The 26,882-nt window shown below is 36.9% G+C and overlaps 1 protein-coding gene across 2 annotated transcripts in view; it reads left to right on the plus strand.

Annotated features, from left to right (window-relative positions):
• The window catches only part of HELLS (helicase, lymphoid specific), a 49,477-nt gene extending 38,462 nt beyond the window's left edge, over positions 1-11,015 (plus strand). For both annotated transcript variants that reach the window (XM_036886499.2, XM_036886500.2), the window contains exons 20-22: positions 3,372-3,468; positions 3,550-3,626; positions 6,194-11,015. In XM_036886499.2, the coding sequence (XP_036742394.2) occupies positions 3,372-3,468; positions 3,550-3,626; positions 6,194-6,288 (269 nt within the window). In that variant the 3' untranslated portion in view covers positions 6,289-11,015. The remainder of the gene's footprint in view (positions 1-3,371; positions 3,469-3,549; positions 3,627-6,193) is intronic.
• The last annotated feature ends 15,867 nt before the right edge of the window (positions 11,016-26,882 follow it).

Raw genomic sequence — 26,882 nt, forward strand, 5'->3', positions numbered from 1 at the left:
ATGCAAGGATGGTACAGCATTCGACATCCATCAACATCATCCACCACATCAACAAAAAAGACAAAAATCACATGATCATCTCCATAGATGCTGAAAAAGCATTCGACAGAATTCAACATCCATTCATGATAAAAACTCTCAACAAAATGGGTATAGAAGGCAGGTACTTCAGCATAATAAAGGCCATATATAATAAACCCACAGCCAACATCCTATTGAACAGTGAGAAGCTGAAAGCTTTTCCTCTGAGATCGGGAACAAGACAGGGATGCTCACTCTCCCCACTGTTATTCAACATAGTCCTGAAGGTCCTAGCCACAATAATGAGACAAAACAGAAATACAAGGAATCCAGATTGGTAAAGAAGAAGTCAAACTGTCAATATTTGCAGATGACATGATATTGTACATAAAACAACTTAAAGACTCCACACCAAAACTACTAGAACTAATATTGGAATTCAGCAAAGTTGGAGGATACAAAATTAACACACAGAAATCTGTGACTTTCCTATACACTAACAGTGAACTAACAGAAAGAGAAATCAGGAAAACAATTCCATTCACAATTACATCAAAAAGAATAAAATACCTAGGAATAAACCTAACCAAGGAAGTGAAAGACCTATACCCTGAAAACTATAAGACACTTTTAAGAGATATTAAAGAGGAAACTAAGAAATGGAAACTCATCCCATGCTCCTGGCTAGGAAGAATTAATATCGTCAAAATGGCCATCCTGCCCAAAGCAATATACAGATTCGATGCAATCCCTATCAAATTACCAACAGCATTCTTCAATGAACTGGAACAAATAGTTCTAAAATTCATATGGAACCACCTAAGACCCTGAGTAACCAAAGCAATCCTGAGAAGAAAGAATAAAGTGGGGAGGATCTTGCTCGCCAACTTCAAGCTCTACTACAAAGCCAAAGAAATCAAGACAGTTTGGTACTGGCACAAGAACAGACCCACAGACCAGTGGAACAGAATAGAAACTCCAAACATTAACCCAAACATATATGATCAATTAATATTCGATAAAGGAGCCATGGACATACAGTGGGGAAATGGCAGTCTCTTCAACAGCTCGTGTTGGCAAAACTGGACATCTACATGTAAGAGAATGAAACTAGGTCACTGTCGAACCCCATACACAAAAGTAAATTCGAAATGGATCAAAGACCTGAATGTAAGTCATGAAACCATAAAACTATTAGAAAAAAACAGGCAAAAATTTCTTAGACATAAACGTAAGCGACTTCCTCATGAACATATCTCCCCAGGCAAGGGAAACAAAAGCAAAAATGAACAAGTGGGACTACATCAACCTGAAAATCTTCTGTACAGCAAAGGACACCATCAATAGAACAAAAAGGTATTATACAGTATGGGAGAATATATGTATAAATGACAGATCCAATAAAGGGTTGACATCCAAAATAAATAAAGGGCTCGTGCACCTCAACAAACCAAAAGCAAATCATCCAATTTAAAAATGGGCAGAGGAGCTATATAGACATTTCTCTAAAGAAGAAATTCAGATGGCCAACAGACACGTGAAAAGATGCTCCACATCTCTAATCATCAGAGAAATGCAAATTAAAACCACAATGAGATATTACCTCACACCAGTAAGGATCGCCACCATCCAAAAGACAAACAACAAATGTTGGCGAGTTTGCAGAGAAAGGGGAACCCCCCAACACTGCTGGTGGGAATGCAAATTAGTTCAACCATTGTGGAAAGCAGTATGGAGATTTCCTCAAAATGCTCAAAATAGAAATACCATTTGACCCAGGAATTCCGCTTCTAGGAATTTACCCTAAGAATGCAGCAGCCCAGTTTGAAAAAGAAAGATGCACCCCTGTTTATCACAGCACTATTTACAATAGCGAAGAAATGGAAGCAACCTAAGTGTCCATCACTAGATGAATGGATAAAGAAGATGTGGTACATATACACAATGTAATATTATTCAGCCATAAGAAGAAGACAAATCCTACCATTTGCAACAACATGGATGGAGCTAGAGGGTATTATGCTCAGTGAAATAAGCCAGGTGGAGAGAGACAAGTACCAAATGATTTCACTCATATGTGGAGTATAAGAACAAAGAAAAACTGAAGGAACAAAACAGCAGCACAATCACAGAACCCAAGAATGGACTAACAGTTACCAAAGGGAAAGGGACTGGGGAGGATGGGTGGGATGGGAGGGATAAGGGCGGGGAAAAAGGGGACATTATGATTAGCATGTGTAGTAGCAGGAGGTCATGGGGTGGGCTGTACAACACAGAGAAGACGAGTAGGGATTCTACAGCATCTTACTCCGCTGATGGATAGTGATTGTAATGGGGTTTGTTGGGGGGACTTTGTGAAGGGGGGAGCCTAGTAAAACATAATGTTCTTGATGTAATTGTAGATTAAGGATACCAAAAAAAAAACAAAACCCAATTTGTTGAACCCACTATTTGAAAAAGTGTTTGACTCCAGAGTGCTCTTTTTAAATTTTCAATCATAGGATTTTACAAGTACAGTGTAGAAAAAACGTTCTGACAAGAGTAGAGAAAGTGAAGTGGGTAACGCATTGATGTTTTATTTCTAATGTAGTTTAAGTAATAGTTTTATTTTCCAAGTTCTATTTTCAATATTTTGAGAGATTAAATTCAAACAACAGTTTGCAGGGGCTTTTTATATGGTATAGCAAAGTATAATACACATTCAGTAAAATACCCAGATCTTAAGTGTACAGCTTGATTAATTTTGACAAATGTATACACTCTTGTAACTATCATCCAGATCAAGGTAAGGAACATTTACATCATCTAGAAAGCTTTCTTACACCCTTTCCAGTGCTCCTTGCCCTTAGAAGACAACCACAATTCTAATTTTTGTTACATAGATTAGTTTTTCCTTAACTTCTTACATGGATTCATCTGTACATATGCTTTTTTATCTAGGTACTTTTGTTTAACGTATTATTTTGAGATTCATTTATGTGTGTGTATTAGAAGTTTGGATTTTTAAAAATTGTTGAATAGATTGTTTAGCCAGTCTTTTGTTCACTGACATTTGAATAGTTTCCAGATTTTAGTTCTTATGAGTAAGCTGCTCTTATGTAAGTGTTGTGGACATACACATTTATTTGCTCTTTATCTTAGGGTGAGTGTATGCTTACCTATAGGAAACTACCAGACTTTTCCCCAAATAGGCATACTATTTTATACTCAGAAGAAAGTGCAAGAGTTGCAGGGTTTTTTCTTTACTCACACCTGGTTTTGTTTGTCCTTAGTGTAAGCCATTCTGATTGGTTTGTAATATATTTGGTTTCAAAAGCAATTTTGAATGTTTTCTTGAAATATTTTTCTAGATCATTTCAAAGGTGGTCAATCTGGATTAAATCAGTCTAAGAATTTTTTAGACCCTAAGGAATTAATGGAGTTACTAAAATCCAGAGATTATCAAAGGTAAGGCTTTCTAAATTTTAGAAAAATATAACTCATAGTTTTTACTTAACATACAGACTTGAATGTGTTGTTTTCCTATAGGGAAGTTAAAGGATCAAGAGAGAAAGTCATTAGTGACAAAGATTTAGAGTTGCTGCTAGATCGAAGCGATCTCATTGGTAAGTATCTCAAGCTTTTATTTCGTAATTTATTTATTTGAAACATGCATATAAGAGAGAATAGTATAATGTACCCCTTTGTATAATTCAGCTGTAATAGTTTACAACATTTAAAGCAATCTTACTTAATTGTTGTTTTCTTTTGGCAGAATCTTAAAACATGTTATTTTACCCATAACCACTTTGTCAGGCTTTTACTGAGTAGGACATGTTTTTAAACAGAGTACCATGTTGTTACTGTATTTAAGAGCATTGGCCCTAAAATCTTGACAATCATGTAATACCCAATCGATATCCACATTTCTCCATCTATCTCAGATATTTTTATAATTTGAATCAAGTCCCCAAATTTCACTGATTACTATGTCTCTTTTCCTCTAAAACACTGTCCTCACTTTTTTTTTCTGTGCCATTGATTTGTTGGAGAAACTGGTTTATTTGTCCTATAAAATGACTTACCTTCTGGAATTGGCTGATTTTTCAACTGCATAATGTCCTTTGATTTGTTCCTCAATCTGCTTACTTTGTATATAGTGGTAAATAACTGTAAATAGCTCTGCAGGCTTAACTAGATCCAGGTTCCATATTTTAGGATTACCTGTGCTTTTGTTCTCGTATTTTTAAATCACATGAATACTCCCAATTCTGTTCCATTGGTCTGTTCTTTGTAACAGTACTGCACTGTCTTGATAAGTGTTTTTGTGGTCAGTTTTAAAACTGTGAAGAGGGAATCCTCTCAATTTTGTTCTTTTTCATATTGGTTTTCACTGTTAGGGGTTCTTGACATGCTTATGTGAATTTAAATATTCAAAAAGTTGAAGATAAAATAGGGAAAGATAAGGCATTGTGGCCAAATCTTAAATAAATTGTCAAATAGAAATTAGCAACAGAGAAGGTATGCAAGGGTAGTGTAACATCTGAAAATACATTAAGAAAGTAAAGGAAAACAAGGTACTGAAAACCCACTTGACAGTGATCCTCATAATTCTTAAACTAAAGATAGGAAAGAATGTTCTTAATCTGATAAGAATGAATCCATTTAGTAAACTACTAAAATCAAGAACAATCAAGGATAACAGCTCTCCCACAGTACAGTGTAAAACAATGTACAAGGAAGTCCTAATACTATAGTAAAAATAGGTTAGAGGAATAATTATTCGTTTTATTGTTTGTAGGTGGTATAATTGTCTCCACAGAAAGTCCAGGAGAACCTAGAAGTTTTTAAAATAGAATTCAAGAAGGTTGCTATAAAACTAACATGCCTAGGATTAACTACAATTTCTTTAAGGCCTTTCTGGAGAAATTTATAAAACATTGAAGGACATTAACAGAAGGACTGAATAAATGTGCAGATTAACTATATCCGTAGATATGAATGTTTAGTATTTCAAAATAAATCAGTGTCCCCCAAATTAACTTACATTCCTTACATTGATCTTCTAATTAAGAAACCCAATATGACTTTTTAAAGAACCATGACAGGCTGTTTTTCAAAATTTATATGGAAGAGTAAAGGGCCAATTGCTAAGGCAATTTTGAAGTGTGACAAAATATTCCATACCAGGTATTGAGACTTAATCAAAAAGCCCTAATAGTCAATACTGTTGAAGCATGTGATAAGTTAACTAGTGCTTTGGTGATTCTAAAAAGCCAACCAGACTTCCATAGAAAATAATAAATAATAGAAAGGGAGTTTTGAACCAGAGAGGGGAAGTTTCTCTTTATTCAGTACAGATTCTAGGACAATTTGTAATCCGCAGGAGGAAACCTCATACCATGCACAAGAACAAATTCTAGATAGGTAAAGAATCTTACTAGTCAAAACAAATATTAACTTAAAGATAGGAAACTTTAACTTAAAAGATAGAAAAATAAATGGGTGACTTCAGGATAGGAAAAGGAGGATCTTAAGAAGGTAAAATTCACAAAACTAAATGAGTAGATTGATTTTATTACATTAAAGACTAATGTAAAAATCATAAAGAGGCAAACTACAAACTATTTGCAACAAAGATACGAAGTATTTATCACATACAAACATAAAGGAAAAAGGGCGGTATATGACCAGTTAATTTAAGAAATGGCCAGTGAACCTACAAACTGCTTTAGCCTCCTTAGAAATCACAGTAATAAAATTAAAACCAGTAGATTTTATTAACATTGGGAGTGTGTATAAAAGTTAATTTTCATGGTATTTTGCTTCCCAGCTTTTAAACTAACCACAGTTGGAATTTCTATTTTTTTAAACATATCTGAGATTGTAATTCAAATTGTTCTGTTTGTTGCTTTATGTATCTGTGTATCTTAAATTCAGCAGAAGGAATTTTAATTAGCAAGCTGATGATTTTTTTTTTCCCATTTGTGTTTCCTGGAGGCCAATTCTAGTTGAAATAAGAGGAGTAAGGAGTGTATCTTACTTTGCTACTATTAAATAATTAAGAAATAAAATAACTTTTTCTGTGGATTTTTAAGTTTTGGACAGGTAATTCACTTCTTAACATCTTTTCTAGGATTCCTTTTTAGGTCCTTACACTTTTTAAAAACAAGTATTTGTTTATATATTTTAGATCAAATGAAGGCCTCAGGACCAATTAAAGAGAAGATGGGGATTTTCAAGATACTAGAAAATTCTGAAGATTCCAATCCTGAATGCTTGTTTTAATTTGGAGCTAAAGAATGATTTTTTTTAATTCTTGTTTACATCTAGTGATTTACCTGTTTTGGTATTAAAATCCAGACTGTCTACTTTATTTTTTATTATTATTACATCAGTTTACATAATGTAAGTTGTACCATTGCATACTTAGTAGATAGTAATTTTCTGAACCTTATTAAGAACAAGGAAATATTCATAGTAAGTTTGGATTATCAGTTAATTTTTCAGACTCAGTAGTACTCTTGGGTACAGGCTAATGTGTACTTGACCACTGTCAGATTTATACAGTCTTCCTGTGGAAGTTTATAATGTCTTTTTCCCCCTTTTTAGCAATATAGTTCATGGGTTTTGGGTACTTCAGTTATGGAGTAGACTTTTGATGGGGGAAAGATTAGAATTATGCTTTTTGTTCTTTAAATAAGAAACTGTTTGCTTTTAGGGTCTATTTCTAGAAAATAGTTTACCAAATAAATGTTTGTCATAAGATGATCTCATCAAATTATTTTTTCAGAAAAGTAATGACTCAGGTGAAATAATAGTAGTGCAGGTCTTGACTGGCATTGTGATTCAGCATTATATTGACTTGGTGACATTCATTAGTATTATACAGTATGTCACAGAAAGATTTCAAGTGGATTTTGGTTAATGCAGAGAAGGCTGGAAGAAACTAGGGTCTTGACAATTGACCAGAAATTGACAGTAACAGAAGTAAAAAAGGAAGAGCATGAGAAGCTACCCTGAAAATATATAGTAGAAGGGTATAAATAACACCAGAGAGAAAGCAAGATCTAGGAATATAAATAATGCAAAAACCATAATAAGAGGATAAAAGCCAAAAAGGAATGTATTAGGCTGTTTAATTATATCAGACGATGAGCAAGAGAAACACTGAATGTTCCCTGAACATTTCTGTGTAAGGTGGTTCATCTCATGGAAAAATAATGTTATTCTTGCCACGTATATTCAAATGTAGGTCAGATTATCTCCATCTGAGGGTAATGGAACTAGGACTCAGAAGAAAAATATTTTCAGAGAATATTCAGTCTAAGAAAAACAGGGTTTTTTGGTTAGTTGTTTTAAAGAGAACTATATACCAGTCACAGAATCATACTGACTAATCATTGTAGTCTTAGTTGCCTAGTAGTTGTACTGTTTTCCTAGTCTGTTCTTTTTCATTTTCCCAAATGACTATTTCATTGGTTCACCTGTGTCCTCACACCTCTAATACCTCCTTCTCTCTCACCTTGTTCCCTGTTGGCACTGAGAGAATAGAAGCAATCAGAAAAGAATTTCTGTAAGTTGCCACCTCTGCATCTATAAACTTCCAACATCCATTCCCAGTATCCTCCTTTCCTGTTACTGGATATATTGTCCTGACTAGAGCTAAGAGAAATGCCTCGTTTCTTGATTTTTTAGCAAACTCCTTGAAAAGTTGTCTGTATTTGCTTTTTTGTTGCTCCTCTTCCACCTTTTTCCTGAATCATAGAAAGATTCTCATCTGTCATTGTCACTTTTACTCCATTGAAACTGCTTTATATTGACAGCCTCCAGTGACTTCTGTGGCCTCATTTTACTTACCTTCTGCAGCATTTACTATAGTTATTTAATATTCACCACTAAATAGTTTCTTTCGTTGGCTGGCTTTTTAGCAAACACATTTGCCTGGTTTTCCCTTCTACTTCTCTGGTGGCTGTCTCCCTTGCTATTTGTTACGTCTTTGACCCTGAAACATTAGAATGTCCCTAGCAGGGCTTGGAGCTTCCCTTTTGGTCTTCTCGTTGCTTTCGATACCAACTATGTGGTGATGATTCAGGTTTATACCTCCAGCCAGCATCTTTCCTTCTCCTGAACTCACATCCAGCTGACTACTTGACATTTTTAGTTAATTGCCTGATAACTCAACCGTACAAATCTGAATTTAGGAACTTTTTAACCTGTTGAGACTATTCCCACCCATGCATCTATTTTTCAGCTTCCGAAATCTTGTGTTGTCACCTCTTCTGTTCTCTTGTTCTTGGGGTTTAATGCCTCTTTCATCCATTTATTTTAGTTACAGATTTTAGTAAGGATCAGAAGGAGACAGTTCTTTCTCATCTATGATACTGAAATCAATGGTCCCTGCTCATCTTTTATAAAAAAAGTATTCTCAAGCAATGAGTTGCCGTGAAAGATACTTCATTAGCCTTACTTGTTCAGTGAGTCATTCATTCCATGTTACTAGGCAGTTTCTGAATGTGCTGAGAGGTTTAATGAAAGTGGTCCTGGAACATTTCCAAGCAAACGTGTTTGACAGAATCTTTCACTAATGTAATGTCTTAGCATTTGTATATGATTTTTTTAGTTTTAGCAGTTTGAGGTAGCACTTTATGAGAATCCTGATGAGGACTAATACTTACATTCAAACATTAAGTGAGTGCTTTTGTTGGTTTTAAATTCCATACTCTTTCAAAGAATTGCTTTGATACTGAGCTGCTTTTTAAAGTTAATGCAAGTTAAGTATTTATGATCCTGTTTGTTGTATTAGCCAGTACCTCTCCAAAGATAACATACTGTGTTTTCTAGTACTTAACTATCAATTACGGTTAGAAAATTAAGCCCAAGGAATCATACTTTCTAGTAAAATTTAGGAGATATTTTTTGGTCTTAATTTCTTTGGAATTACTTATTGTCATCTTAGTTTACTAGTGCTGCTATTGCATTCAGAGATGTAGCTTGTTGGAATCTATAATGCGTGTCTCCAGCATAAAAGTATACATCCCTAATTTACCTAATAATAATACTTTTCAAACAGATTTGGTTAAAAATTAAAATGCTTTTTAAAGTAATTTCTAACAAGTTTTTACGTTCTCAGAATTTGATACGTTTTTGACTTACAGTTGGCAAACTAAGCTTAAAATACCCCATGTTGAAATGTAGTCTTACTGTGAATGACAGAACATGAGTTCAACAAAAATGCCAACCAAGTGGCAACCAGACACAATAAAGATGCTTTTTCTTCAGATGTTAATTGGTACCAACATAATTTGAAAGTAGGGACACAAATACAGGTGGCTGCACTTGATTGTATGTAATGTGGTTGGTTATTCACATGATGTAGAATGTGCTTATATACAAGTTTCAGATGATGAAAATGAAAATTCATGTTTTAAAACTCAAATTGCTGAGTTACGTCCACAGGTTCCAGTTTGAGAAATGCAGCCCAAAAGGATAAATAACTTGTCCTTAAGTTTTCCTCATCTCCTTTTATAAACCTCTGTCCCCTCTAACCAGATCAGTCTACAGATAACCCCCAAATCACATCTCTGAGTCTTTATTTCTGGGACTTTGAGTCTTAGTACCTTTTAGGTTCCTCTGCATCCTTCACTCACTCGCTTAAATATCACCAAGTGAAGAGGTTATCTTTGACAGTGAGGGGTTATGTGAGCTGTTTTTTTGTAAGGTATTCCAAAACATTCATAAAATAATGTATGCCTGCCTTTTTAATGCTCCGTACTCTTCACCATCCACCCAAATAAGTATGGTAAGATGAACATCTCATTTATTTTTTAGCTTTAAAAGGTTACTTAAATATCAAAATGTCATAGTTATTACAGAAATGGCAAATTTCTTATACTTAATTTTACTGAGTTACAACAATATGAGTACAGAAATCTTGAGTGCTCAGTTTGGATTTAAGTACATAGCATTCCGATGTGTGACTATCATCCGGTGTCCAGCATCTTAGAAGGCTCTCTGCCCTTCTGATTATTGCCTGTCATATCCATCTTTTGTGCCTACTCTTCCTGAATTCTTTTGTGTAATTCCTCTCGTAGTAAATGTACTGCTGTATATTGTTTCTGCAGTCTAGGACTCTAGATTGGAGAGATCGAAGTGAGGAACTTTTCGAAGTCAGCAGGCAAGAGTGAAGAGATAGGAAATTTTTTTTAAAGTCTCAGCAATTTGATGCATCGACTTAAAAGTGCCAACATTGGGGTAATGGTCCCAGAAATAGAGAAAGAAAATGGGGCAAAATACTTGAAAAGGAATACCTACAAAGGAGTAAAGAGTCATATGGACTTTAAACTTAAATGTGGTTCGCGAGGATAGAATAATTTTAAAGGAAATGGGCTGTAACCTGCAGTGTTAAATCCAGACAAACTTTCAAATAGTAGAACAAAAATATTCTCATGCATGAAAAGCGTCAATGTTTACCATATATAGACTCACGTTGAAAATCTCAGTGAAAGTCCTCAGAAGACACAAACCTAGGAGATACTGAAAGAGAAGAAATAAGGAAAAAAGTCAGGAAAGATTGGAAGGGAAATAAGTATGAACCAAAAGAAAGCTGGAGTAGCAGGTCAATTGACAAAATGAAGTTTAAGGCAAAGATTTCTACAGCAAGGGATACTATAATGGGAATGCAACAACTGTAACATACTGACAATTACAGTGGGAGATTTTATTCTCCTGTGTAAGACCAAGTAGGCAAAATAAGATACCTGAAAGTTGAACAAAATAAGCTTGAACTATTTGATAGGAAGTTTATGCCCAGTAATTAGGGAAAATGCTTTGCAAGTCTATAGGACATCTATCTATAACATGTTGTGTAACAGGCTGAAGAGAAGGCTTTGATTATTTTCAAAGGATCAGTAGCAGAAAGACTTTGTGTACTGCCCGTAATGGAATAATATTAAAGATAAAAGATTTAATGATTGAAAATATGTATTTAACAATTATTAAAAATTGTCAAAATACTACTGCGGTTTAACAATTTTTTGTTTTAATATTTATTGAAGTAATGGCTAAACAAGGTAAGCACTCAAGAATCTGGAATAAGCAAAAGAAATCCAAAGGAAGGAAGGTAGTAATAAAAATGAAGACAAGTCAATGAAACGACCTGAAAAGAGTTGAGTTGTGTGAATTTTATTATGCCTAATGAGCTGTGATTTCTGCTATAGGCTTTTTTCACATTGACTCACAGATTCTCACTATTTGATTTTCCTTTCTGAGTAAGGGATGAGCCATCCTGGAATTTTCCTTTGATGTCTATTTTAATAGGGCTTATTTCTGTCTGAATTCATGAAGGATAATGAGGTTTGACCTTTGAAGGCTTTTTATTTAGTGATGCTATTCATAGGGTTTAAATTCAGTACCTGATGATTTTCCCTCTTTTACAGTCAAATGATTTGCATGGTGCCTTGGTCAACTTAGTATAAATTATGTTTCAGATTCTAAGTAGGTCATCTTACAAGGTTTTTTTCTTGGAGATAAAAAGTTTGGAGCTTAAACCTAATTGTTACCTACCATTGTGACTATCCTCGTATATTACCTTTGATAGGATTTTCACAAAAAGCCCCTTTAATCCATTTCTCCCTCCTTTCATGGCCTACCTTGTAACCATCATTTGACATTCCAGATACCAGGTTTCTGTAGAGGTTTCTCTGGCCAGTTGGTCCCCCTACTTCCTATTGAAACCACAACCACACTGCTCTGCATGACTGGTGTCTGGGACATAATCATCTTTTCAAGAACTGAGTAAAGCGCAAAGCACAGAAAAAGTAGAACCAGATCATACAGTATTTGGGTCAAACCCTTGCTGTTACACAGCAGATGGATCGTGTTCTCAGGAGGTGGAAACATTGAAACCTTTCTTTGGGCACCAGTTAAGGATAGAGTTAAGTGCAAATACCAAGATACTGGGGCTCAGGCTCTATCCTGAAAGTCTTATTTGTCTCAAGGCAGAGAGGTTCCCTCCCCAGAGTTCTGAAATGACAGAAGCAATGTTTCACCTGGGTCTAAACCACTCATTCCAATCCTTGAGAATTATGCTTTTTTTTTTGGTATCATTAATCTACAATTACAGGAACATTATGTTTACTAGACTCCCCCCTTCAAGTCCTGCCCATAAACCCCATTTCAGTCACTGTCCATCAGCATAGTAAGATGCTGTAGAATCACTACTTGTTTTCTCTCTGTTGCACAGCCCTCCCTGTGCACCCCCTACATTATACATGCTAATCTTAATGGCCTCTTTCTTTTTTCTTCCCCCTTATCCCTCCCTTCCCACCCATCCTCCCCAGTCCCTTTCCCTTTGGTAACTGTTAGTCCATTCTTGGGTTCTGTGATTGTGCTGCTGTTTTGTTCCTTCAGTTTTTTTCTTATACTCCACATATGAATGAAATCATTTGGTACTTGTCTTTCTCCACCTGGCGTATTTCACTGAGCATAATACCCTCTAGCTCCATCCATGTTGTTGCAAATGGTAGGATTTGTTTTCTTCTTATGGCTGAATAATATTCCATTGTGTATATGTACCACATCTTCTTTATCCATTCATCTAGTGATGGGCACTTAGCTTGCTTCCATTTCTTGGCTATTGTAAATAGTGCTGAGATAAACATAGGGGTGTAACTGTCTTTTTCAAACTGGGCTGCTGTATTCTTAGGGTAAATTCCTAGAAGTGGAATTCCTGGGTCAAATGGTATTTCTATTTTGGGCTTTTTGAGGAACCTCCATACTGCTTTCCACAATGGTTGAACTAATTCACATTCCTACCAGCAGTGTAGGAGGGTTCCCCTTTATCCACAACCTTGCCAACATTTGTTACTCTTGGATGGTGGAGAAGGATGCATTTTAAGGGCACACTTAACATGAGTTTTGACAAATATATATACCTATAAACCTGCTGTATTAAATGGCTGTATAACTACAAATACATACCTTTTTTATCCCCAATACAATACAGATATAATTTGTTACCCCAAAAAGTTTACTTAATGTCAAACCCTATCTGACCTCCAGCCCTAGGCAACACCTGATATGTTTTTTGCCACAATAGATGGGATTATTAGTGGGTGATTTCACCTGCCAGAGAACACGTGGCAAGATCTGCAGACATAATTGGTTGTCACAATCTGGGAGGGGAGAATGTTACTAGAACCTAGTATGTAAAAGCTAGGGTTAATGCTAACCATCCCACAGTGCATTGGACAGCCCCTCACAAAAAACTATGGTCCTACTCAATGGTTGGAAAACATGTGAACACTGGAAGGTAGGGATTACAGGCTAAACTCAAATTTGTCAGCGCATGACCCATTTTCCACTCCCTTTTCTTTCTAATGATAGAACTTCTGAATGTATTCTACATGTCTTTGGTTCTCTACTTTCATCTTTCTGTCATTTTTTTTGGTGGTGAGTCTTTTTCCGTTGATCTGTCTTTGAGTTTATCTTTTGTGTCCAGTGTGCTGCTAAAATCCATTGAAGAATTTCCTAATTTCAGATACTTCATTGTCTAGTTCTAGAATTCTTATTTCTTTTAGTATCTGTTGAAATTCTCCATCTTTTAATCCATTTCCCTCTTAAAACCATGAGGAGCTGATACCTTCAATCAGGGCTCATGGTAGACTGGGTTGGGTTGCAATGTTAGTAAGACTCAACTCACCTCTAGTTTATCACTTTCTTATGGGCATGGCTCTCCCTGGCTTGATTCACACTCTTAAATGATGTGCCCTTCAGAGGTTTTGATCTTAGTTCTTGAACCTTTGGTTGCCTTTCAGCTTCTAAATCTGCAGATGTCTTGAGGTGGAGACCTGTGTATGTTTGATGATGAGGTCCTCTTTTAGCAGGACCTTATTTTCTTCTCTTGAGATTATAAGAAATTTCACTTGCCTTCTAGAGATCCCAAGTTTACCCTCACATTTCCATTTGCAGCCCCAGAAATTCAGCAAATGTCCCATGGAGAAAACTGGATATATATTTGGTATTTGTAAAGTTTCCAGTCTGCCAAGAATCTTGTTTATTCTTCTTTCCCCTTGTAAAGTTCTGTGTAAGCCAAGCCTGATTTCAGTGTGCACCAAAAATTAGTAAATGTTTCCAGGAAGAAATATGGTTAGTGCTTTTCTTATTACCTCCAGAGTTTCTCTGGAATTCTAGTTCTCATTTTTCCAGTTTTCTGGTGTCTAAAACATGACATATAATTTATCTGGCTGTTTGTGGTTTTGGGGGCAGGAGCATTGGGCTGCTACAACCTACATCTTCCTTGAAAGGAGAAATCCCACCAGTTTTACTTTTTTACAGTATAGGGTTGCCATGTAGAAAAGAATTGACATAGTGGTCCTGAGACTGCCCATCCCTACAAAGACCTGCTTACAAGGTTGGTCATTGGCTAGTTTCTGGAAACTTAACTGGTAAACAGTTCTCTACAGAGATATAAAACTTTTCCTGAATGTTAAGAGTGGCTCACATGCCTAAACTGTTTGTACATGCACTGTGATTTGTGATGAATACCCACTTCCTTTCTGAGTGTGTACATGACCAGCTGCCAATAAAAACCTTGGGCACTGAGTCACTAATGAATGTCCCTGGTAGACTTCATTTGCAGATGTCACAGCTCATTGCTGATGGGATTAAGTGCATCCTGTGCAGCTCTTTGGAAAAGATTCTGGTAAGCTTGTGCCTACTTTCCCCCAGACTTTGCCCATTTGCTGATTTTGTTTTGTATAATTTCACTGCAATAGTTCTTAGCTGTTGACTATGCTGAATCCTTTGAGTCCTTCTCTTGAGTCACAGAAGTTGGGGCCAGTCTTGGGAATTTTAAACACAGTTCTCAAGATGTATGGTATAAATATATATCCCCTCCTCCTCCTGTGGTTCAAACTCTGTGGGTTTAATTTCACATGGGTGACCTTTTTCTCCCAGCAGAAGGCCCTGGACCGACAGTAAACTACTTCACTTTAAGAGGTTGGTGGACATTTTTTTTAATCCTTTTTTATAGAGTGAAGAACATGGAAGTTTTATGTAGGTGTTTCAAAACTGAGTGCTCCGTTTTGAGGCTAAAACTGTTTGTCCTTGGGCTTATGAGTCAACTCTATATTCTACTCCTTTTTGTCTTTTGGTTTCGCTCCTGAATAGTTGCCTTTCTTTCCTTTGAGTTTGGCTATGTATAAAGAAATTTATTTTTGGAATGTTTTATGCAACATTTGTATGTGTTCATAGTTGATGGGGACTGTTTCATATGTCTGCCGTGTTTCTTTGGGTTTATCTTTATGTTTCTGTTTTCTGATTGTTCAAGTTGAATAGTAATTTTTTAAATTCATTTTATTATCATTAATCTACAATTACATGAAGAACATTATGGTTACTAGATTCCCCCCTTCACCAAGTACCCCCCCCCCCACAAACCCCATTACAGTCACTGTCCATCAGCATAGTAAGATGCTGTAGACTCACTACTTGTCTTCTCTGTGTTGCACAGCCCTCCCTATGCCCCACCCCACATTATACATGCTAATCGTAAGGCCCCCTTTCTTTTTTCCCTGCCCTTATCCCTCCCTTCCCACCCCTCCTGCCCAGTCCCTTTCCCTTTGGTAACCGTTAGTCCATTCTTGGGTTCTGTGATTGTGCTGCTGTTTTGTTCCTTCAGTTTTTCTTTGTTCTTATACTCCACATGTGAGTGAAATCATTTGGTACTTGTCTCTCTCCACCTGGCTTATTTCACTGAGCATAATACCCTCTAGCTCCATCTATATTGTTGCGAATGGAAGGATTTGTTTTCTTCTTATGGCTGAATAATATTCCATTGTGTATATGTACCACATCTTTATCCATTCATCTATTGATGGACACTTAGGTTGCTTCCATTTCTTGGCCATTGTAAATAGTGCTGTGATAAACAAAGGGGTGCATCTGTCTTTTTCAAACTGGGCTGCTGCATTCTTAGGGTAAATTCCTAGAAGTGGAATCCTGGGTTAAATGGTATTTCTATTTTGAGCTTTTTCAGGAACCTCCATACTGCTTTCCACAATGGTTGAACTAATTTACATTCCCTACAGCAGTGTAGAAGGGTTCCCCTTTCTCCGCAATCTCGCCAACATTTGTTGTTGTTTGTCTTTTGGATGGTATGATGCTTACTGGTGTGAAGTGATATCTCATTGTGGTTTTAATTTGCATTTCTCTGATGACAAGCGATGTGGAGCATCTTTTCATGTGTCTGTTGGCCATCTGAATATCTTCTTTAGAGAACTGTCTATTCAGCTCCTCTGCCCATTTTTTAATTGGATTACTTGCTTTTTGTTTGTTGAGGTGCATGAGCTCTTTATATATTTTGGATGTCAACCCTTTATTGGATCTGTCATTTATATATATATTCTCCCATACTGTAGGATACCTTTTTGTTCTATTGATGGTGTCCTTTGCTGTACAGAAGCTTTTCAGCTTGATATAGTCCCACTTGTTCATTTTTGCTTTTGTTTCCCTTGCCCGGGAGATATGTTCATGAAGAAGTCACTCATGTTTATGTCCAAGAGATTTTTGCCTATCTTTTTTTCTAAGAGTTTTATAGTTTCATGACTTACATTCAGGTCTTTGACCCATTTCGAATTTACTTTTGTGTATGGGGTTAGACAGTGATCCAGTTTCATTCTCTTACATGTAGCTGTTCAGTTTTGCCAACACCAGCTGTTGAAGGGACTGTCATTTCCCCATTGTATGTCCATGGCTCCTTTATCATATATTAATTGACCATATATGTTTGGATTAATATCTGGACGCTCTGTTCTGTTCCACTGGTCTGTGGCTCTGTTCTTGTGCCAGTACCAAACTGTCTTGATTACTGTGGCTTTGTAGTAGAGCTTGAAGTTGGGGAGTGAGATACCCCCCACTTTATTCTTCCTTCTCAGGATTGCTTTGGCTATTCGAGGTCTTTGGTGTTTCCATATGAATTTTTGAACTATTCTAGTTTGTTGAAGAATGTTGTTGGTAATTTGATAAGGATTGCATCAAATCTGTATATTGCTTTGGGCAGGATGGCCATTTTGACAATATTAGTTCTTCCTAGCCAAGAGCGTGGGATGAGTTTCCATTTGTCAGTGTCCTCTTTAATTTTTCTTAAAAGTATCTTATAGTTTTCAGGGTAGAGGTCTTTCACTTCCTTGGTAAGGTTTTTTCCTAAGTGTTTTATTCTTTTTGATGTAATTGTGAATGGAGTTGTTTTCCTGATTTCTCTTTCTATTAGTTTATTCTTAGTGTATAGGAAAGCCACAGATTTCTGTGTGTTAATTTTGTATCTTGCAACTTTGCTGTATTCCGATATTAGTTCTAGTGGTTTTGGAGTGGAGTCTTTAGGGTTTTTTATGTACAATATCATGTCATCTGCAAATAGTGACAGTTTAACTTCTTCTTTATCAATCTGGATTCCTTGTATTTCTTTGTTTTGTCTAATTGCTGTGGCTAGGACCTCCAGTACTATGTTGAGTAACAGTGGGGAGAGTGGGCATCCCTGTCTTGTTCCCGATCTCAAAGGAAACGCTTTCAGCTTTTCACTGTTCAGTATGATGTTGGCTGTGGATTTATCATATATGGCCTTTATTATGTTGAGGTACCTGCCCTCTATACCCATTTTGTTGAGAGTTTTTATCATGAATGGATGTTGAATTTTGTCGAGTGCTTTTTCAGCATCTACGGAGATGATCATGTGGTTTTTGTCCTTTTTGTTTCTGTGGTGGATGATGTTGATGCATTTTCGGATGTTGTACCATCCTTGCATCCCTGGAATGAATCCTTGGTCATGGTGTATGATCCTTTTGATGTATTTTTGAATTCGGTTTGTTAATATTTTGTTGAGTATTTTTGCATCTACATTCATCAGGGATAGTGGTCTGTAATTTTCTTTTTTATGAGGTCTTTGCCAGGTTTTGCGATTAGGGTGATGTTGGCTTCATAGAATGAGTTTGGGAGTATTCCCTCCTCTTCTCTTTTTTGGAAAACTTTAAGGAGAATGGGTATTATATCTTCTCTGTATGTCTGATAAAATTCTGAGTTAAATCCATCTGGCCCGGGGGTTTTGTTCTTGGGTAGTTTTTTGATTACTGCTTCAATTTCTTTGCTGGTATTTGGTTTGTTTAGATTTTGTGTTTCTTCCTTGGTCAGTCTTGGAAGGTTGTATTTTTCTAGGAAGTTGTCCATTTCTCCTAAGTTTTCCAGCTTGTTAGCATATAGGTTTTCATAGTATTCTCTAATAATTCTTTGTATTTCTGTGGGGTCCGTCATGAGGTTTCCTTTCTCGTTTCTGATTCTGTTGATGTGTGTTGACTCTCTTTTTCTCTTAATAAGTCTGGCTAGAGGCTTATCTGTTTTGTTTATTTTCTCGAAGAACCACCAGCTCTTGGTTTCATTGATTTTTTTCTATTGTTTTATTCTTCTCAATTTTATTTATTTCTTCTCTGGTCTTTATTATATCCCTCCGTCTGCTGACCTTAGGCCTCATTTATTCTTCTTTTTCCAGTTTCGATATTTGTGACATTGGACTCTTCATTTGGGATTGTTCTTCCTTCTTTAAATATGCCTGGATTGCTATATACTTTACTCTTAAGACTGCTTTTGCTGCGTTCCATAGAAGTTGGGGCTTTGTGTTGTTGTTGTCATTTATTTCCATATATTGCTGGATCTCCATTTTAATTTGTTCGTTCATCCATTGACTATTTAGGAGTGTGTTGTTAAGCCTCCATGTGTTTGTGAGCCTTTTTGCTTTCTTTGTACAATTTACTTCTAGTTTTATACCTCTGTGGTCTGAAATGTTGGTTGGTAGAATTTCAATCTTTTTGAATTTACTGAGGCTCTTTTTGTGGCCTAGTATGTGGTCTATTCTGGAGAATGTTCCATGTGCACTTGAGAAGAATGTGTATCCTGTTGCTTTTGGGTGTAGAGTTCTATAGATGTCTCTTAGGTTCATCTGTTCTAGTGTGTTGTTCAGTGCCTCTGTGTCCTTACTTATTTTCTGTCTGGTGGATCTGTCATTTGGAGTGAATGGTGTGTTGAAGTCTCCTAAAATGAATGCATTGCATTCTATTTCCTCCTTTAATTCTGTTAGTATTTGTTTCACATATGTTGGTGCTCCTGTGTTGGGTTCATATATATTTATAGTGGTTATATCCTCTTGTTGGATTGTGCCATTTGTCATTATGTAATATCCTTCTTTATCTCTTGTTTCTTTCTTTGTTTTGAAGTCTATTTTGTCTTATACTAGTACTGCAACACCTACTTTTTTCTCCCTATTGTTTGCATGAAGTATCTTTTTCCATCCCTTGACTTTTAGTCTGTGCATGTCTTTGGGTTTGAGGTGAGTCTCTTGTAAGCAGCATATAGATGGGTCTTGTTATTTTATCCATTCAGTGACTCTATGTCTTGTGATTGGTGCTTCAGTCCATTTACATTTAGGGTGATTATCGATACGTATGTACTTATTGCCATTTCAGGCTTTAGATTTGTGGTTACCAAAGGTTCCAGGTTACTTTCCTTACTATCTAAGAGTCTAACTTAACTCACTTAGTATGCTGTTACAAACACAATCTAAAGGTTCTTTTCTATTTCTCCTCCTTTTTCTTTCTCCTTCATTCTTTATATATTAGGTATCAAATTCTGTACTCTTTGTCTATCCCTTGATTGATTTTGGGGATAGTTAATTTAATTTTGCATTTGCTTTATAATTAGCTGTTCTACTTTCTTTACTGTGGTTTTATTACCTCTGGTGACAGCTATTCAACCTTAGGAACACTTCCATCTATAGCAGTCCCTCCAAAATAGACTGTAGAGATGGTTTGTAGAGGTAAATTCTCTCAGCTTTTGCTTATCTGGAAATTGTTTAATCCCTCCTTCAAATTTAAATGATAGTCTTGCCGGATAAAGTAATCTTGGTTCCAGGCCCTTCTGCTTCATGGCATTAAATGCATGATGCCACTCCCTTCTGGCCTGTAAGGTTTCTGCTGAGAAGTCTGATGTTAGCCTGATGGGCTTTCCTTTGTATGTGATCTTATTTCTGTCTCTGGCTGCTTTTAACAGTCTGTCCTTATCCTTGATCTTTCCCATTTTAATTACTGTGTGTCTTGGTGTTGTCTTCCTTGGGTCCCTTGTGTAGGGGGATCTGTGGATCTCCATGGCCTGAGAGACTATCTCCTTCCCCAGATTGGGGAAGTTTTCAGCAACTACCTCCTCAAAGACACTTTCTATCCCTTTCTCTCTCTTCTTCTTCTGGTATCCCAATAATGCGAATATTGTTCCGCTTGGATTGGTCACACAGTTCTCTCAATATTCTTTCATTCTTAGAGATCGTTCTTTCTCTCTGTGCCTCAGCTTCTTTTTATTCCTCTTCTCTAGTTTCTATTTCATTTATTGTCTCCTCCACCATATCCAACCTGCTTTTAATACCCCCCATCGTGCTCTTCAACGATTGGATCTCCACGCTGAATTCATTCCTGAGTTCTTGGATGTCTTTCCATACCACCATTAGAATGTTGATGATTTTTATTTTGAGCTCCCTTTCAGGAAGAGTCACAAGGTCCATATCATTTAAATCTTTCTCGGGAGTTGTATTAATAATTTTACTCTGGACAAGGTTCCTTTGGCGTTTCCTGTTTGTATATGGCGCCGTCTAGTGTCCAGAAGCTCTATTCTTGAGCTGCTCAGCCCCTGAAGCAATGTCGGGGGTTGCAGGGGAGCACTATTGGTGCCTGGGGGAGGAAAGAGCTGTTCCCCGCTTCCCGGCTGCTGTGCCTGTCTCCACTGCCTGAACTGGTGGGCCGAGCACACAGGTATAAGTTTTTGTCCCAGAGCAGCTGGATATGGATCCCTGCTTTCCACAAGCGGCCAGAATCCCAGTCTCCCCAGGAACTCTGCCTGTATTAACTTTCCAACCCGGTAGTCATACTAGTCTCATGAAAGCACCATGAAATTTAGGTTTGTGCTCCCAGAGCAGATCTCCGGAGCTAGGTATTCAGCAGTCCCAAGCCTTCCACTCCCTCCCTGCTCTGTTTCTCTTCCTCCCGCTGGTGAGCTGGGGTGGGGGAAAGGCTTGGGTCCCGCAGAGCCACAGCTCTGGTACGTTACCCCATTCGGTGAGGTCTGCTCTTTTCTCCAGGTGTGTGCAGTCTGACGCCATCCTCTTTCCTGTTGCTCTCTCAGGATTAGTTGCGAAAATATAGAAAACTATATTTTCTAATTATATCCAGTTTTAGGAGGAAGCCTCTGTCTCTCCTCTCACACCATCTTTAATCCATAGTGAATTTGTTTTTTACTTGTAATCCAGGAAATACATGTAAGGCTATACACTTTATATATTAATAAACACAGGGACTTATAAAATAAATATTATAAATATAAATATTGAGATTCATTTATAAACAGTTGGGATTTCAATGTAAACATCTTTTCACTCCTACAGGTATTTAGATGTTTTAAAATGTTTTGAAGTGTTATCAAATGATGTGTGAAAAATTTTTTTTTGCTAGACCTAAAAAATTGAACTCTATTTTTATTGCTTTGTGATTAGTGAATATTGCCTGAATAATATCTGCTTTTGATGGTTCAATAATATTTTCTTTGTGGCCTAATATTCTTATTTAATTTTTAAGAACTTGTGTTTATATTTTCTGTTAGTTGGGTACAATGACATATTTATAATTCACATATATATATGTATACACACACACACAAGTTCAAGTTATATAATATTTTTATTCATTGTAGAAACTCAATTTTTCAGGATCCTTTAAAATATTATCATGAATGTGGATTTATATAGTTTTTGTTCATATTGTCTCTCAGTTTTCTGTTTAACCCATGCTGTTAGATGCTTAAAGGCTTATGACTATTATATAATCTAATTTAAAAATAATTTCTAGCTATATAAATTCTCTTCCACAGGCATTATTCATCCTGAATTCTAATTTGCTTAACATAAATATTGCTATTTTATTTTCATTTTGTTAGCTCCTACCAGAAATATATATTTCCATCTCTTAAGTTGCAATACTTTTGTGTCATTTTGTTTAGCTACATCCCTCAAAAACAGTATTATTTCAGCTTTAACTAGAAGGTTTATAGATTCCTTTGCTCTCGACTATATATTATATCCTGATTTTCACTCTTTTATAGTTCAGGTTTTCATTCTGTTGAAGATATGTCAGATGTTTCTTCATACCCTTTAATCCATTTTTATTTTAAATTAAGATGGTTTTGATTGGAAGTAAAATAAATCCCAACTGGTTTTAAAAATAAGATAATTTATTACCTCACATAATAGGAAGTCCACATTTGGTCATGCTTCAGATTTGGTTGACTCAGTGATGTAAGGCAGGTCATTTCTAGCTCTCATCTTGGACTTCCTATGTGACAGCTTCACTCTCAGACTGGAGGTAAGACGTCTGACACATTTCTAGGCTTCAGACCAGACACCATCACATCAGAGAATGAAGAGAGACTGTATCTTCCTGTGGTGGGCTCCAAGGAGCCAGAGTACTTTCCTTCAAAGTCTCCCAATCAGATTTCCCCTTGTAAGTCCTTGACTACATTGTCAAATTCCTGAGGCAATCACTGACAATAGAGGCAAAAATTATACTTTGTTATTCCTCAGATCTAAAATTCAATCAGCTCCCTGTAAGGCGCTTGGCTGTGTGGGGGAGGGGGTGGATAACTATACTACATTGGCATACTCTGTTAGGAAAGAAAAATGGGAGGGAGAGAATGTTGAATAAGCCAGAAAACAGTGCCCACTGTAAATGTTCAAGGATTTTCCTTTCATTTATTTATTCACTGGGTCCTTCAAAACCTCAAGAAATTCTGTTAGTTGAATTTCTTACTGATTCCTTCCTTGTGCATATTAGAAAACAAAAATCCTATAAATAAAATGAAGTGAAATTTATAAAAAATGTTTTTCTTCACATATTTGATAAGTCTTGGGGTTCATATTTGTAGATGAGGATCTAGATTCAGTAGTGTTTGTACCTGCAGTATGTTTCCTCAGCCTTGTGCACCAGATAATGTATGTATAAGTTATTTTAGAGTCTGAGCGAGTCGTTGGGCAAGGGTAGAGGATGCATGGTGTATGGTGGGCTTTTTTCTGTGTTAGTGATTTATAGGCTCCCTCTCCTTTATGGGAGCCATAAGCTGCCTATGGCATCATCTTGTCTTTTTGGCTTCAGGGTCTTTGGGGTAGATTGTATTCCCATTTGCGAGTGCTCCCCTAGCAGCTTTGTCCTGGAACAGATGCTAGGGTCAGCTGTTCTAAAAGCTGACAAGTTTGGCTTAGCTGTTACATTCATTAATTAATGAGGAAGTTGACTCTCTGTGCCCTACAAATTCTCCCTGCTTCCTCTGATTTCGAGAGTTACATGATTCTTTATGAAAACTCTTTTTAATAAATGTTAGGCTGGAGAAAGGAAAAACAAGGACATGCAAACAGAACAGAGAGATGCCATAGGGGGAGAACAGACCAGACCCCAAAGTCTGTGCTTTATATGGAAAGGGGACAGCTCTCCCTGAATTCCATCCTGATGTGCCAACTAAGACCCAGATGTCAGCCTCCTCCCCCTTGGAAAGAAAAAAGTTTCTAGTTGACTATTATGTCACCTTTAGCCAATCATACCTCTCAACACCCCCCTAAGATAGTTTGCCCACTCCTCCCCCTCCTAATCCCTTATAGTCACCCCACCTCCCTAACTGGGCGTGACTTCTCTGACCTCCAGCAAGAAGGCCATAGAACCTCACCCAGGGGTATTTAAATAAATTACCTGGCCCTTTGTTGCCTTTCTTTGCCTGCTTATTCTGGCTAGAATTTATCTTACATATGGTGCTGAAAGGCGGGAGGAGCGTGAGCGCGAGGCCCCGCCTCACCACTGGCGGCCCCACCCCCTCCTTCCCCGACCCGGGACCTCAGCCTGCTCTCCGCTGCGTGGACTATTTTCTGGTGAGTCCCTCAGTTTCCCCCAGTCTGCTTCCCTTCCTAACTCCATTTCACCTGCTCCATCCGAAATCATAGCTACGTCCAGGTCTGGGCATTCAGCCCTCTGTTGCGAGTATCCAGGATACTCGCCCCTGGCCCTGCAGTGTGGGAGACATCCCTCACCCAGGCTCCCAGGCCGTCTCCCCTGACTTGGTGCACTTGGGACGCTGGGCGCTCCTCTCAGCGGGATATTTTTTGGGAAGTGGAGCATACATGGGGAACCAGCCCATGAAAGCAGAGGCTCAGACCCCACTGCGGTGTCTCATTTCTAATCTGGCTACTCTATATTTGTCCCAGGAAATTCGCAAACGGAAGTTAGTCTTCCTTTGCTCTGAAGCCGGGCCTCAGTATCCCTTGGACAACCAATCTCTCCTGAGGGAACTTTTGATTTTAGCCTCCTCACTGACTTAACTAATTATTGCCACCAGAGTGGAAAGTAGAATGAAATCCCATATGTGCAGGCTTTTTAGACTTTGCACTCCCATCAAAACCTTTATGTTAAGTGTTCTATAACTCAGGGTCTCGGCCCGATCTCCAGTTAAAGATGGTCAGCCTCTTAGTCTGCTCAGTCCTTCCTTTTCAGATCTGCCAGAAAACCTCAGTCGCCCACCTCCCTCAGCTCACAATCCCCTCCCCCTCTCTCCACCACCATCTTTAAGTCCTTTGTCTTCCCATGTGTCACCTCCATCTTAAAGTCCTGCATTCCCAACCATGCCGTTGTCCTGCTCTCCTCTTCCGGTGGCTGCACCACCCCTCCCCCTCTCCTTCCACCTTCACCACCCTCTTCTCCCACCAGAACACGCCCCTCCCGCCCTCTAGTTCCAGAAGCCACGGACAAGAAGCTTGAGAAGAGAGAGAGAGCAATTAGATACCAGTAACTTAAGTCTTTGTATCGGTTTGTCTATCTGTGTATATGTTTTTATGAAAAAAGTGTTGCTGACTGTAGTTGTTGTATCTCAGTTTGTATGTTTGTGTGTCTAAGTGTATAAATGAAAAATATTTTATTTAAAAACAAGTGCTTGTGAAGATTGAGCATTCTAGAAGTTCCAGAGAATCTAGTAAAAAATGTTAAGCATGAATGCAAATTTGAGTTTAGCTGAGGCAGGCATGTCCTTGTTATCAGCTGCCTAAGTTTACCTAAGGTCATTTAAGTCAATGTTATCTGCTAAATCTTTTAAGAATAAAATGCTTAAAAGCTTAGCTTTGTCTAACATTCAGTAAAAGTTTTGTAAGTAATTTAGCATAGTTGCTAAAAATAAGTAAACAAGCCTAGCAAATAAATATCTTAATAATAATAATACTGTATGAATGTATAACAGTATATATATATGCAAACAGCCTGAGAATTTTTGTAGTAACCAAAATTCTTAAAGTTTGCTAAGTTATATAGACATATTTTGTGCCTAATAAGAAATTGTGCTATAAAGCACATTTCCAAAAATGATAATATACATTCATAAATGTATCAATCTGAAGAATGCTAGTGTAACAGTTTACAGTAGCCTATTTTTCAGTGTTCACTGAAGGTTAAAGTAATAGTTTTAAGTTCTGATCAAAACTACTTAAAGTAGTAAGGAAAACATTTCTGCATGCTAAAAAATATGTCTTTTGATAAAAGAAAGTTGTAAAAAGTTTTTAGAAGAATTTAATATGGTCATGCTATATAAAATTAAAGCAAATGAGTCTCAGTATCAAGTACACAGCAAAATTACAATTTTGTTTTCAGTTAAAAAGACAAAGTTTTCTTAACTGTTAGTCGGCTCTTAATATTGAAAGATTGCAGGAAGTTCTTCTAATTGTTTTATCAAATCAGTTTCTTATGCTTAAAGTCTCAGTGAGTTGTCAGAGTCTTTAAGAAAATAAGATCTTAATATTAAAAGGACTAAAAGTTAAACTTTGATAACAACTGTGCAACCTTTATTTGCCTTTGAAGTACTTTGTTGTCATTCTAGTTAATTAGATAAGTATTGCTTCATAGCAACCTATAATCCTATTTAAGCAAGTGCCTTAAAACTTTTTACAACTTCCCAAAATCAAATTCAAAAAAGTGCTTTTGCCTCTAGTTAACTCTGATGTTTTCCAGAGGGCTCCTGGAACATGTCAGAGGAATTTTTTTCTCATTGGAGAAAGTATTTGGCTAATTTAGCTTATTTATCTGATTTATAATTACCTGCTTAATTACCTGGAAGGCACTGTCAAAAGGAATGATGCTAAACTTTGTTACTAAATGTTTTGTATTACAGAAATATCAGAGTTTCCTTATGTCAACTGTCTTACAGTAAGCTCTCATCAGATCTTTAACCATTGTAATTTGTAAGTCTTTTATTATTTACAGTCACTGTTTTATTACTCTTAAGCTAGTAAAGAACTAGATTTCAGCAGAACAGGTATTGGTTACATAAGATTAAGTAAGCTAAAGAAGATGATTTTGTGGCTTTTTGTTTCAAATGTTGTTGATAAAGTGTTTTAAGCTTTTTCTCTTAAGCTGACAACAGTTTAGTAAATGACTGTCTCTATAAGCAGAATTGAAACTTTATCTTTCTCTCTACCTGATCCCTCCAGAATTTAAAAACTCTCAGTGACTATTTTTATGTTTCATGGCAGTATGTTTATTTGCATAAGTGCAATAAGAACCTTCATTCCTTGTAAGAGGACCAATTAAAAACACTGGTTATACTACCAAGGCTTTGACTGGAATGTCATACCTCAGAGACACATGTGTAAACTCAGATATGAACAGACAGCTTTAAGGAACTAAGATTGACTTTATAAAGCCAACAAAGCCCCTTAGAAGAACTGGCCTGGTACCTTGCTTACAGAGTTCCCAGCAGCCTTACCAGGTGAGTAAGGA

This window comes from Manis pentadactyla, chromosome 8, assembly GCF_030020395.1.
Source record: "Manis pentadactyla isolate mManPen7 chromosome 8, mManPen7.hap1, whole genome shotgun sequence".
NCBI lineage: Eukaryota > Metazoa > Chordata > Mammalia > Pholidota > Manidae > Manis > Manis pentadactyla.